The 12202-nt window shown below is 45.9% G+C and overlaps 1 protein-coding gene across 9 annotated transcripts in view; it reads left to right on the forward strand.

Annotated features, from left to right (window-relative positions):
* SYN3 (synapsin III) overlaps window positions 1-12202 on the forward strand; it is a 332551-nt gene that overhangs the window by 141984 nt on the left and 178365 nt on the right. For all 9 annotated transcript variants that reach the window (XM_044986995.1, XM_044986977.1, XM_044987004.1 and 6 more), the window contains one exon: window positions 6709-6865. In XM_044986995.1, coding sequence (XP_044842930.1) covers window positions 6709-6865 — 157 coding nt within the window. The remainder of the gene's footprint in view (window positions 1-6708; window positions 6866-12202) is intronic.

Here is a 12202-nt window from a genome sequence, read left to right on the forward strand (position 1 = left end):
GTGTAATGACCTATCAACTCCCAGTCTTTATTCAAGCCTAATTTAATGGTGTCCATTTTGAAAATTAATTCCAAATTGCAAATTTAATTCCAATTCAGCAGTCTCTCGTTGGAGTCTGTTTTTGAAGGTTTTTTTGTTGTAATATTGTGACTTTTAGGTCTGTAATCGAGTGGCCAGGGAGATTGAAGTGTTCTCCGACTGGTTTTTGAATGTTATAATTCTTGACCTCTGATTTGTGTCCATTTATTCTTTTACGTAGAGACTGTCTGGTTTGGCCAATGTACATGGCAGAGGGGCATTGCTGGCACATGATGGCATATACCACATTGGTAGATGTGCAGGTGAACGAGCCTCTGATAGTGTGGCTGATGTTATTAGGTCCTATGATGGTGTCCCTTGAATAGATATGTGGACAGAGTTGGCAACGGGCTTTGTTGCAAGGATAGGTTCCTGGGTTAGTGTTTTTGTTGTGTGGTCTGTGGTTGCTGGTGAGTATTTGCTTCAGGTTGGGGGACTGTCTGTAAGCAAGGACTGGCCTGTCTCCCAAGATCTGTGAGAGTGATGGATCGTCCTTCAGGATAGGTTGTAGATCCTCGATGATGCGCTGGAGAGGTTTTAGTTGGGGTCTGAAGGTGACGGCTAGTGGCATTCTGTTACTTTCTTGTTGGGCCTGTCCTGTAGTAGGTGACTTCTGGGTACTCTTCTGGCTCTGTCAATCTGTTTCTTCACTTCAGCAGGTGGGTATTGTAGTTGTAAGAACGCTTGATAGAGATCTTGTAGGTGCTTGTCTCTGTCTGAGGGGTTGGAGCAAATGCAATTGTATCATAGAGCTTGGCTGTAGACAATGGATTGAGTGGTGTGGTCTGGATGAAAGCTGGAGGCATTCGGTAAGTAGAGCAGTCAGTAAGTTTCCAGTATAGGGTGGTGTTTATGTGGCCATCGCTTATTAGCACTGTAGTGTCCAGGAAGTGGATCTCTTGTGTGGACTGGTCCAGGCTGAGGTTGATGATCAGAGGCTCATTCACCTGCACATCTACCAATGTGATATATGCCATCATGTGCCAGCAATGCCCCTCTGCCATGTACATTGAATCCCCAACTGTCTGTTTAAAATGGCTACTCCTTTTCTTTACACTGTCAAATAATGCTTTCCAAAGGTCAAGTCCCAATCACATTACTCACATGATTAGTCCCATTGAGTTTAGTGGGATTCTTTGCATGAGTAAGGGAGGAAGGATTTGCCCCTTTCTGTAGAAAATTAAGACGTGAGGGTTTGGTTGAAATGGAAGATTTTCTATTTTACGATGCTATTTAAATTAATATAATGAGAAATCTGGGAACATACAGTAATTCTAACATTGTGAAATATATAATAATGGATGTAAAACCAAAAATAGCCAAGCTCTGTAATTGGTTGTCAGTGATGTCATAACTATATCACTAACACCCAGGTAATGCACAGACAGGATTTGTTCATATTTCATAAATGTCATTTTATATTAGCTCAGACACACCTGAGGTAGAGCATACTTGGGGGATTATTGCACAGTTTAGGTAGTTGAAATCACTCAAGTTTTGGCCTTGTGCCTCAGAACATTGCCTGTAGACTCCATTAATCCCCTGGCAACACATAGCCTTTTGTATCTTATTGCTTAATTATACACTTTCCTTCCCTTTCTTTGAGTACTGAAAAGATAAGAGAGGCTTTGTAAGAGAATTTAGGTAAAACAGGTTGGTCACTCAGAAAACTTAAAATACTTTAGTTCAGTCTTTGGTATCCAAGATGCCTTCTTGTGTGAACATGAGAAACAGAGTGCCCTGTGAGACTGAAAGAGATACAGCCCTCCGCCTTTGGAATGGTCAAAGAGCTCCATAATCTCATCAGAGTGCAAAGGGAAAAACATGTCACAGTAGTGCAACCTTCTGTTCTTTGAGTGACCTAGATGGTTAGTGCTGAAATGAATAGAAGAGATGGCCAGCTGCCCTCCTGTGTGATTCCTCACAGTCACAAAAGAAATCTAATGACGCAGAAGTAAAGTGCTAGGTGAAACAGACCTTATTTGTGGAAGTAGATGTAATTTTTTACTGTCTGTGGGTGACTTATTGATGGGAGGGAGAAGGGATTTTAAAAGGTGTTTTGACAGCATAACATAGTCCTGGATTTTATTTTTCTAATAATACTCATGAAGCTCTTTGGAGTTCTCTATGAACAACTGAAGGACCAAGGAAACAAGCCAGAGTTAAGTCTATAATCAGAACTAGGAAATAGGAAATGACACCTTCCAGCAGGATTTGCTGGTGTCATTTGCTGTGTTCCAGTCCACAATGGCTGGAGAACCTAACCACTACAGTGAAATGTTACTGATGATCTTTTCAGATCTGATTCTCTTCTGCTTCTTAGAGCATTCTCCACTGTCAGAGCCATTGCTGCTGCTCCTGGAGTGTTTAACTATGAGAACAACAGGAAAAGAATTCCCTTGAATTGTCCTTCAAATGCTTATTTACTAATTTCCATCACACCTGTTGCCAAGACAGCTAAATGGTGCAATTGCAAATACTGAAACACAAATTTAGGTATAGTTGAGCATGAGCCAAGAAGTTAGGTTCTGGATTCAGATCTTAATTTTCCCTAAAGCCGTGGGTGTTTGGATCCATGTCTCTGAGTTGGGTCCATTGCTAAAATTAGTTTTACCAATTAGAAAACAGAACTAAAATACATTGCAGCAAAACAAAAAGCAGTCACTCAAATACAAACCAAAATAAATGCCTTGCATGGCGGCCTCATAGTCAAGACGCTTCCAGCTTCCAAAGGCAGGAGACTTTTAACTGTGATCCACTGCTGCCACTTTTGGGGTGCTTGACTTTGGAAACAGACAAGAAGAGCCTTCCAGTCTGAACGGCCATGATGAGCTCTAGGGTGAGAGGCAGCCACTCACTTTGAATAGCATCTGGCACAAGTGGGAAGTTACATCAGACTAGGAGAGAACTGCAAGTTCTTGTGCTTGTGGTGAATTGCGCCTCTCAGGAGGTGGCCAGCTATACTCTGCACTGTTTGGAGCTTCTGGAGGTTCTAGGTAACCCTAAGTAGAGAATATTACCACAGTCCAAGTCTAGAGATAACAAAGCCATGCATGCGCATTCCAAGGTCGGCATTAGAGAAGAATAAACCTAAAATATGTTTTAAAATATAATATTGCAAATCAGTTTAACCTGAAAATGAAATTTTTGTGGGAGTGTTTAAATGGCAAAGGGTCTGATTCTCATTTACACGACAGTCCTGCATGCCATTCTAGTTTACAGCTACCCCCATTTGAAAGCTCTTTTACACTGCCAAAGTGGTATGTAATGTAAATGAGAATTGGACTTGCATCTTTAGATTCTGCTGAGTATGGGAAAGGGCTTTTGGGGAGGCTGGGATGAGGAAGGGCTCTCCCTTCTGCCAAAAGCTGAAGCCATCAGGTCACAGTCGGGAAGAGGGTGTGTGCATTCAGGAAGCCTACTTCCGCCTAGGAAAGGTAGGGCACCTGCGCGAAGCATACAAGGCACAGCTACAAGTTATTGCTGGTATGTTCTGAGCTGCTGTTCTGGATTTTCACATTTCACATTTATCCGTAGCATTTTACTTTCCACTATATTTCTGAGGTAGCTTCTTCCTCTGCCTATCTGCTTTCTGGCAACCTTTGTTTGGCTAAGGAGGCCTAGAGGTGGTTCTACGCAAACAAGGCCCATCAGTGCTATTCCGAAACCTGGGTTGAAGGGTTCGGTCAAGAGCTGAGCCTGCATTCCATTTCCACACTTCTAGCCCCATCAGATGAGGGTACTTGGGACTTCAATGCATAGATGCTACAGACCCTGCCAGGCCCAATTATTTTAATGTCATTTGAAAAGGGAGTCTTCTCTCAACCCTTTCTCTTTTACATGACGTGTCAACTTTCTGTTTAGGCTGTCATTCTTATTGCTCGTTGTGTGGATAAGTGGAGCTGGGAAAGGAAACTGTAATACTGTTAGCCATTCTAAAATTCAAGGGCTCATTGTATTAGAACATGATTTACCCCTCTGAATGAATAATTGTTTCAAAAATGACCTACTCTCCTAAGAAAGCTAAATGTACATCATTGAGATAAATCCTCTTCTGTGTGGGAACCAAGCCTCTTTCTTCCCAGGTACGAGGGCACACAGCTGCTTGCTATTCATATCATCGCCCTTATGAGTTGCTGGCTCCCCAGCTTCCCGAAGGATGATGCCCTTTGTTTTCCTTTTGATCTCTCTTCTTGCAATTTCTACCCTTCGGCCTCCCATTTTCCCACTAGGTTCAGTTTCTCTTTTATAGATGCCTAGAAGACTCCTCTTCGTCACACTTCCTGCTTTTACCTTAGTGGTTGCAGAACCTGCACTCATTCCTCTTCTTTCTTATTGTTCAAGATACTTTGGGACCTGGCTATTGCCCCACATCTCCAAAGAGAGATCCACTTCTCAGCTGTGGCTTGTGAGAGATCCATAGCCCGGAGCAGTGGTAGGGCAGAATCATACTATTGTGTATGGTTATTGGCACCCTCTTCCCTCTCCCAAGTGGAGGGGTTCTGACCAATGAAACCAATCCTATTCTCATACAAGATATAGAGTTTAGATAGCAGGGCTCCATCATTTACTCTGCATTATCATTGCCATCTGTTATACTGGGATCTCCTGCTTCCTTGGTATCTAAAAGTCCATAGTTTTCTCTAAACTTCAAGCAGGCTGAAGTCTTTCAACCCAGAGTTTCAGCTGATAACAGCTTTTTTTAGAGTGTGATTCTCGACCTTACCCTTGAATGTTTGCTATCGGCTGGTGGGGGGAAAGGTGTGCATGTCAATATAGCAGGTTCATGTGCGGGCACAAAAGCTAGTACCAGGACTGCATGAATAAAATACATTCCAGCGCTGTAAGGACCAGTTCCAAAACCGGTTGTAAGGAAGGGTTTGGGTGTTGGGTGGTTTTTAATAGTTTTGTGCTGCTGTGCCAACCTAGGGAACCTGAGGGAAATTAAGATGCACCTAGAGCATCTGGTTGCTTAGACCCTAGAATGTTTAACAGCCCACTGGGGGGCACTGAATCCTGAATGTTTGGCATCCAGAGAGTTAATTTATTTTCTGGGAATGTTTGGCTGCCCAGTGGATGCTTTCTACATGGAATGTCAGCAGAAGTCAAGCAGTTATACTGCCAAGATTTGTATTCTCTCGCTGTTTCCCAGCATGGGGTCGCCACTTGCCTCACCTTAGGAAGATCCATACATCAGCTGCACATTCAATAATACAGCCCTCCTGTTGTTTATTGCACCTTTCACTGATTGAGAAACATGCCACCTTTGGTGCCCACTGCATTAAAGAGTCCGTGTGGGTTAGAAATACTACAGGGGAGGGTGTCTGATGTTTCAAAACCTTTGCCTCTTGCCTCGTAACAAGGGCAAAGCATGCTTCTTGCCATGTCTAGATTAATAACAAAAGTCCAAGGCCAACAAATAAAACAAAATTTAAAACCACAAGTAGTTCTGGGTTATATTCTCAATACTCTTTGCCACAATCTGGCCCAGAATTACCATCTCAGATTTCCCAGCCAGAGTGATGGAAATATAAGTTGGGGCTATAAAACCAAAATAGTTCCAGTTCATACATCCTAAGGATTGAAATTATAGTCTCACAGCAAGGAAAATGTTCAAAGTCAGTGAGGTAATGGGTCCTGGGGACAGAACTAATTTCTTTTAAGAACTTTAATGCAATATGGAAGTTTTTCCAATGCCCTTGATGCAAACCTTGTTTAAATGTAAAATAGTCCCCATAGTCAGTGGAAAAGTCCCTCCAGTGCATTCAAGGTACAAACTGCTGAACTCTGTTTTGGGCAACCTTTCCAATTGCTATTTCCAAATGCTTTGAATTGGCCCTAAGATACAGTATGCAAAGAGATTATTTCCATCTGGTTGACACCTCAGCTATCTCCTATTGCCTCACCCTGGAGGGCCTCCAGTTTGGTTAGAGAGTTGCTACATTTGGAATCCTAAGGATCCCATGGCGAGTCTTGGCTAGGATAATGAGCTGATTGCTCGCGCAGTAAGTGCCATCACTGGATGGGCACTCTGAAAATTTGTTAATTATGTTGCAGTGTATGATCCCTAGGTGTAGATGTTCTAGCCGTCTGTGTCCAATATGCACTGCGGTCTGTGAGTAAAAGGAAATGTGTGTGGATGCCTGGATGTGTGAGATATCTTTGGAAATCTGTGCATGATCTTCCCACCCAGTGGGCTTCATTTCAGTATCCAGTCCCATCATTAGAAAACAATCTTTTCCTCCTTCATCTGTGCAGCACATTGCAACAAGTGTCACCAAATATGGCCAAGATTTTCTAAAGAGAATTATTAGGATTACTAGGGAGAATTCCCCCACCCCACCAGAGAATTTATGATCTTTGGCTTCTGTTATAGGTTGTTCCTGTGTGAGCCTGTCTGAAATGGAAACTCTGGCAAATCTGTCTGGAGAGTTTCTAAGCCCTTGTGCTAGCGGTTATGTAGGATTTTTTTTTATAACTAGGTTTTTCTTTGTAGTATAATTGATACAATACTGTAGCCTGAGAAGGTTCCATCTATTTGAAGGAGAGCAAAAGGGGGGAGGATGGAGGCAAAAGAGGGAAAGGAGCCTTGCTGATTTTTTTTTAAATCACTCTAATTGTGTCTTCTAGGTCCTTTAAGCCTGACTTTGTTCTGATTCGACAACATGCCTACAGCATGGCACTAGGAGAGGACTTTCGCAGCCTCATCATCGGCCTGCAGTATGGCGGAGTCCATAGTGTCAACTCCCTTTACTCCATCTATAACTTCTGCAGCAAGCCCTGGGTGGTAGGTGACGATCCAGGTTTATTACATTAGCACTGGGCCAGAAAAATGACGGAGCGCCAAAGTCAGACTCCAGTTTTTCTAATGAGAGCCCTTCCCTTCCCATTGCAGCCACCGCTCCGCTAGCCTTAGCAAGCTGCTTTGGGACTCCTTTGGGAGCCTGCCAACATTGCTCCTTTATCAGCCTATCCAACTTGCTTCTGAGTAACAACATTGCCCTAACTACAAGGCATCTTCAGCAGTCCCAGATTCTGTCACTTGGCCGCATGGGAGACAAGAGCTGCAGTTAAATCTAGATCTCTTTTGTGGCAGTACAGATCAATACTGCTAGGTCACTGGGCTGGCTCACGCATTTTTCTTAACTTGTACGAACCACCAGCATACCCTGTTCTAGCGGATATGTAGACAGTGATTTATAAAAGGGATTACATGATTCTATGACTATCGTTTATATTATGGTAACGCCTAGAGACTCTAGCTAAAATCAGTGCCCCATTGTGCCAGGCACTGTACAAACATTGAACAAGGCACCAAAAAGCCTACAATTTAAATAGACAAGGGAGAGGGATAGCTCAGTGGTTTGAGCATTGGCCTGCTAAACCCAGGGTTAAGGGGGCCACTTAGGGATCTGGGGCAAAAATTGGTCCTGCTAGTGAAGGCAGGGGCTGGACTCGATGACCTTTCAAGATCCCTTCCAGTTCTAGGAGATTGGTATATCTCCAATTTTTTTTTATTAAGATCAAGGATTGTGGGGAAGGGATATTACATATGAGCAGAGTGAACAACACAGTGATTTGCAAACGTCATGTTGGTGCCAGGGGGTGTTATTTTTGTTGCTGTTCTTGTGTTTCGTTTCTAATTTTGGGGGTGAGGTTTTGTTGGAAGGGGATTAACCGAGAAAAGAGAGAGGGCCCATGAAAGGGAGGAGATTAAAGTAATGGGAAGAAGGGGAGTGTGGAAGACAGGTGGAGTGAGGCTGAGGTAAATATGTGAGATAACAAACAGCCAGTCAGCACAGGGGAAAGACTATCCTGAGTAAAAGCTGTAAAAAGCCAGATTATGGCCTCTTTAGAGTCTGTAGGTTCATAGAATATCAGGGTTGGAAGGGACTTCAGGAGGTCATCTAGTCCAACCCCCAGACAGATTTTTGCCCCAGATCCCTAAATGGCCACTTTAAGGATTGAACTCACAGCCCTGGGTTTAGCAGGCCAATGCTCAAACCACTGAGCTATCCTACCTCATACAGGTTCCTGCTGCAGCTGCTTATCTCTGCTCCTCTATGTTGGCTTCTCTTCCCCAAGCTTATATAGCTGTGGGGAAGGGGTCGGGCCTCATGGATGGAATTCTCCCCTGCACAGTTCTGGATCTGAGGGCCATTGAAACTGTGGAGTTCAGTTTCCACCATTTGTGTATGGAACTGTGGGAAGAGGGACTTTCCAATGTCTGCTCTAGAGCAGTGGCTCTCACACTTTCCAGACTACTGTACCCCTTTCAGGAGGCTGGTTTGTCTTGCATATCCCCAAATTTCACCTCATTTTAAAACTGCTTGCTTACAAAATCAGACATAAAAATACAAAAGCGTCATAGCGCGCTGGTATTGAAAAATGGCTCCGTTTCTAATTTTTACCATATAATTATTAAATAAATCTATTGGAATATAAATATTGTACATACATTTCAGTGTATAGTATACAGAGCAGTATAAACAAGTCATTGTATGAAATTTTAATTTGTACTGACTTCACTAGTGCTTTTTATGTAGCCTGTTGTAAAACTATGCAAATAGCTAAATGAGTGGATGTACCCCCTGAAAGACCTCTGCATACCCCCAGGGGTATGTGTACCCCTGGTTGAGAACCACTCCTCTAGAGGATCCCTGCTGATGCAACTCTAGGAAATCTCCTATATAATTGCACAGGTATCACAAAAAATGGACAGAGAAGATGGTAACAAGGAACCAACCATCCTCATTATTTAACCATAGATTTTGCAAATTCAGCTGAGGTCAGTAATGATTGAAAAGTCTTATCCTGTGACTACCCTGTTTGGCATTGTTGCTTTCAGTCCATTTCCTATTAAAAAGGTGTCTGTGTTACAAAACCAATCTTCACAATTTGTACCCCTTTTGACAGTCAGTGTCAGTGGCCAGGACCTGGACGGTCATGCCTAGGATTGGAGCAGGTATCAGGGCTAGGGGTTGGAGCAGGCATCAGAGGCCAGAGCCAAGGGTCAGAACTGGAGTCTTTCATCTGCGTTTGGTGCACTGTTTGCACGTATTACTCACTGTTATCTCTGCCTGTGTGACTTCCTGTCCTAATGATTATAGTGCGCTGTAAATGAGGGTACAATAACCCCTCACTTAAAGTCATCCCGGTTAATGTTGTTTCATTGTTACGTTGCTGATCAATTAGGGAATATGCTCATTTAAAGTTGCGCAATGCTCCCTTATAACGTCGTTTGGCAGCCGCCTGCTTTGTCCACTGCTTGCAGGAAGAGCAGCCCATTGGAGCTAGCTGGTGGGGGCTTGGAACCAGGGTGGATCGGCAGCTCCCCGCTCCCCTAAGTTCTCTGTGTGGCAGCCGCCCAGCAGGCTATCAATTGCCGGCAGTTCAGCTATCCCTCCCCCCACTGCCCTGTGCTGCGCCTGCCCTCTGCCTTGGAGCTGCTCCCAGGAGCCTCCTGCTTGCTGTGTGGGGGGGGAAGAGGGGGGCTAATGTCAGGGTGTCCCCCTGCTCCCGCACCCCACTTACCCCATCTCCATGGGGGGCAGGGCTGCCCAGAGGATTCAGGGGGCCTGGGGCAAAGCGGGGGAGCTGCAGCGCTTGTACTCACCCGGCGGTGGTCCAGGTCTTCAGCAGCACTGAAGGGCCCCCCGCCGCCGAAGACCCAGACCACCACTGGGCCAGGGCTCGCGGGCAGGGGCGGCTCTAGACATTTTGCCGCCCCAAGCACGGCGGCATGCCGCGGGGGGCACTCTGCCGGTCGCCGGTCCCGCGGCTCCGGTGGACCTCCCACAGGCGTGCCTGTGAAGGGTCCGCTGGTCCCGCGGCTTCGGTGGACTTCCCGCAGGCGTGCCTGCAGGAGGTCCACTGGAGCCGTGGGACCAGCGGACCCTCCGCAGGCATGCCACCGAAGGCAGCCTGCCTGCCGCCCTCCTGGCAACCGGCAGAGCGCCTCCCGCGGCATGCCGCCCCAAGCACGCGCTTGGAGTGCTGGGGCCTGGAGCCGCCCCTGCTTGCGGGGCATTTCGGCGGCGGGGGGCCCTTCAGTCGCTCTGCGACTTCGGTAGCACTGAAGGGCCCCCCTGCCACCGAAATGCTGCCGAAGACCCGGACCACTGCCGGGCCAGGGCTCGCAGGGCCCCTGCAGGGCCTGGGGCCTGGGGCAAATTGCCCCACTTGCTCCCCCGGCCCTGGGGCGGGAGGGAAATGACACGACAGGGCTCTAGACGGACAGAGGGAGCTTCCTGGGAGCAGGCAACTTGCTGATCTACTTAAGAAGGCAGTGTACTTAGAGTCAGGTCAGTGTACTTAAAAGGGCAATGCGCATCTCTCTCTCACACAGGGTGTGTGTCTCTGTTTCTGCCTGCCACGCTGTCTCCCCTCCCTCCATTCGTGCTGACTTGTAGAGTGTGAGGCTACATTAACAACAATGTGTTAACCCTTGAGGACTCAGCTGAGTGCTGGTTCATCATTTAGCAGTAAGGCATTCCCTGGGAAATATCTCACCCTCTTCCATCCTCTGACTTCACCACCTCAACCAAGCTTCACAATCATCATCGCTGTGTATCAGTATTAAATTGTTTGTTTAAAACTTACACAGTGTGTGTGTGGGAGGTTTGAAAAAAATGTCCCTGGAACTTAACCCCCACTATTTACATTAATTCTTATGGGGAAATTGGATTCGCTTAACATCGTTTCGCTTAAAATTGCATTTTTCAGGAACATAAATACAACATTAAGCGAGGAGTTACTGTACTTTTAAAGCCTGTTTAGCTGGGTCTACACTGCAAAGGTAGGCCGACCTAAGTCGCCTTGTTTCAACTTTTTTTTGCATATATCTACACCTAAGCTTGTCTGTTGTCGGTGTAGGCACCCCGTTACATTAACACAATAACCCCGCCCCCCAACGATGCAGAGCCAAAATCAACCTACTTCCATCAACGTAGTGCTTAGCATAGACACTGAATTACTTGCTCAACCCTAATAGTCCTCCAGCAGCTGTGCCATGATGTCCCTTTCCCCTGCAATAGTGGCCTCTCTGATCACAGCTTTGAACTCCACTGGCAGGGGTCACAGAGACTGGAAGTCTACTCCCTCTTTAAAAACCTCTGTGTGTCTTTGAAATGCCTTTTCCTGGTTGCCCACCTTGGCGATCACACCAACTAGCCGGCCTTTGTGAGTGTCTGGCCATCCTGGCTCAGCACAAAGAGAGCTACACCTAGATGTGCTCCTGCCTGGACCAGGGCAGACGTCCTGGATCTCCCCAGACTATGGGGAGAAGAGGTTGTGCAAATCCAGTTAAGGACCAACCAAAGCAATATAGACGTCTATGTGCTGATCACACAGCGCATCAGAAACCCGAGGCATGACAGGAATGAGCATCAATGTTGGGTGAAAGCCAAGGAACTTCAAGGCATATCAGAAGGTGAGAGAGAGCGACAGCACTGGGGTCATCCTGCAAACCTGTCATTTCTACAACAAACTGCTTGCCATACTTGGTGGGAGCCTCACCAGCACCCTGAATGTGACTGTGGACACATCATGAGAACGGGGAGTGGAAACCCCTGAAGAGGAGGAAGTGGGGGACACACACCATGTGGTGAGCCAGGAGCTCTTCAAAACTCTACTGGAATTGAGCCAGTCCTGCCAGGCGAGCACGGATGAGCCCAGTAATGAAGGGGAAAGGATCTCAGGTTAGTGTATAGATGCATTATTCTATATAAGCATGTTTGTTTCTCTTTTCAGTGACCAAAGCCTTCCCTCCCTCTTCCCTTCTGCCTTGCTTACAAATGGCATTCATCCCATCTGCACATTTAGAGACCAAAGGCATTAACTTTTGATTCCTTGCACGGGGTATCCAATTAAAGTTCATGCTTTGGAATGCATCCATAGTTGCCACTTCAATCAACTACTACATTAGGAAATGAATTCCAACAGATGAGCATAGCAGTCAGAATTACACAGTCCACAATAAACCACTGTCTTGTGCTCAGACAGAGGTAGAGGCAGTGTTTAATCTGAACAAGGATGTCCCTTTTTTCCTCTGTAACAGATTCAAATTAACTTTCATGGAGATAGTCTGCAACCCTCTCAGCTACTGGCCAGGGTGTCTTTGGGA

This window comes from Mauremys mutica, chromosome 1 (assembly GCF_020497125.1).
Source record: "Mauremys mutica isolate MM-2020 ecotype Southern chromosome 1, ASM2049712v1, whole genome shotgun sequence".
NCBI classification, from domain to species: domain Eukaryota; kingdom Metazoa; phylum Chordata; order Testudines; family Geoemydidae; genus Mauremys; species Mauremys mutica.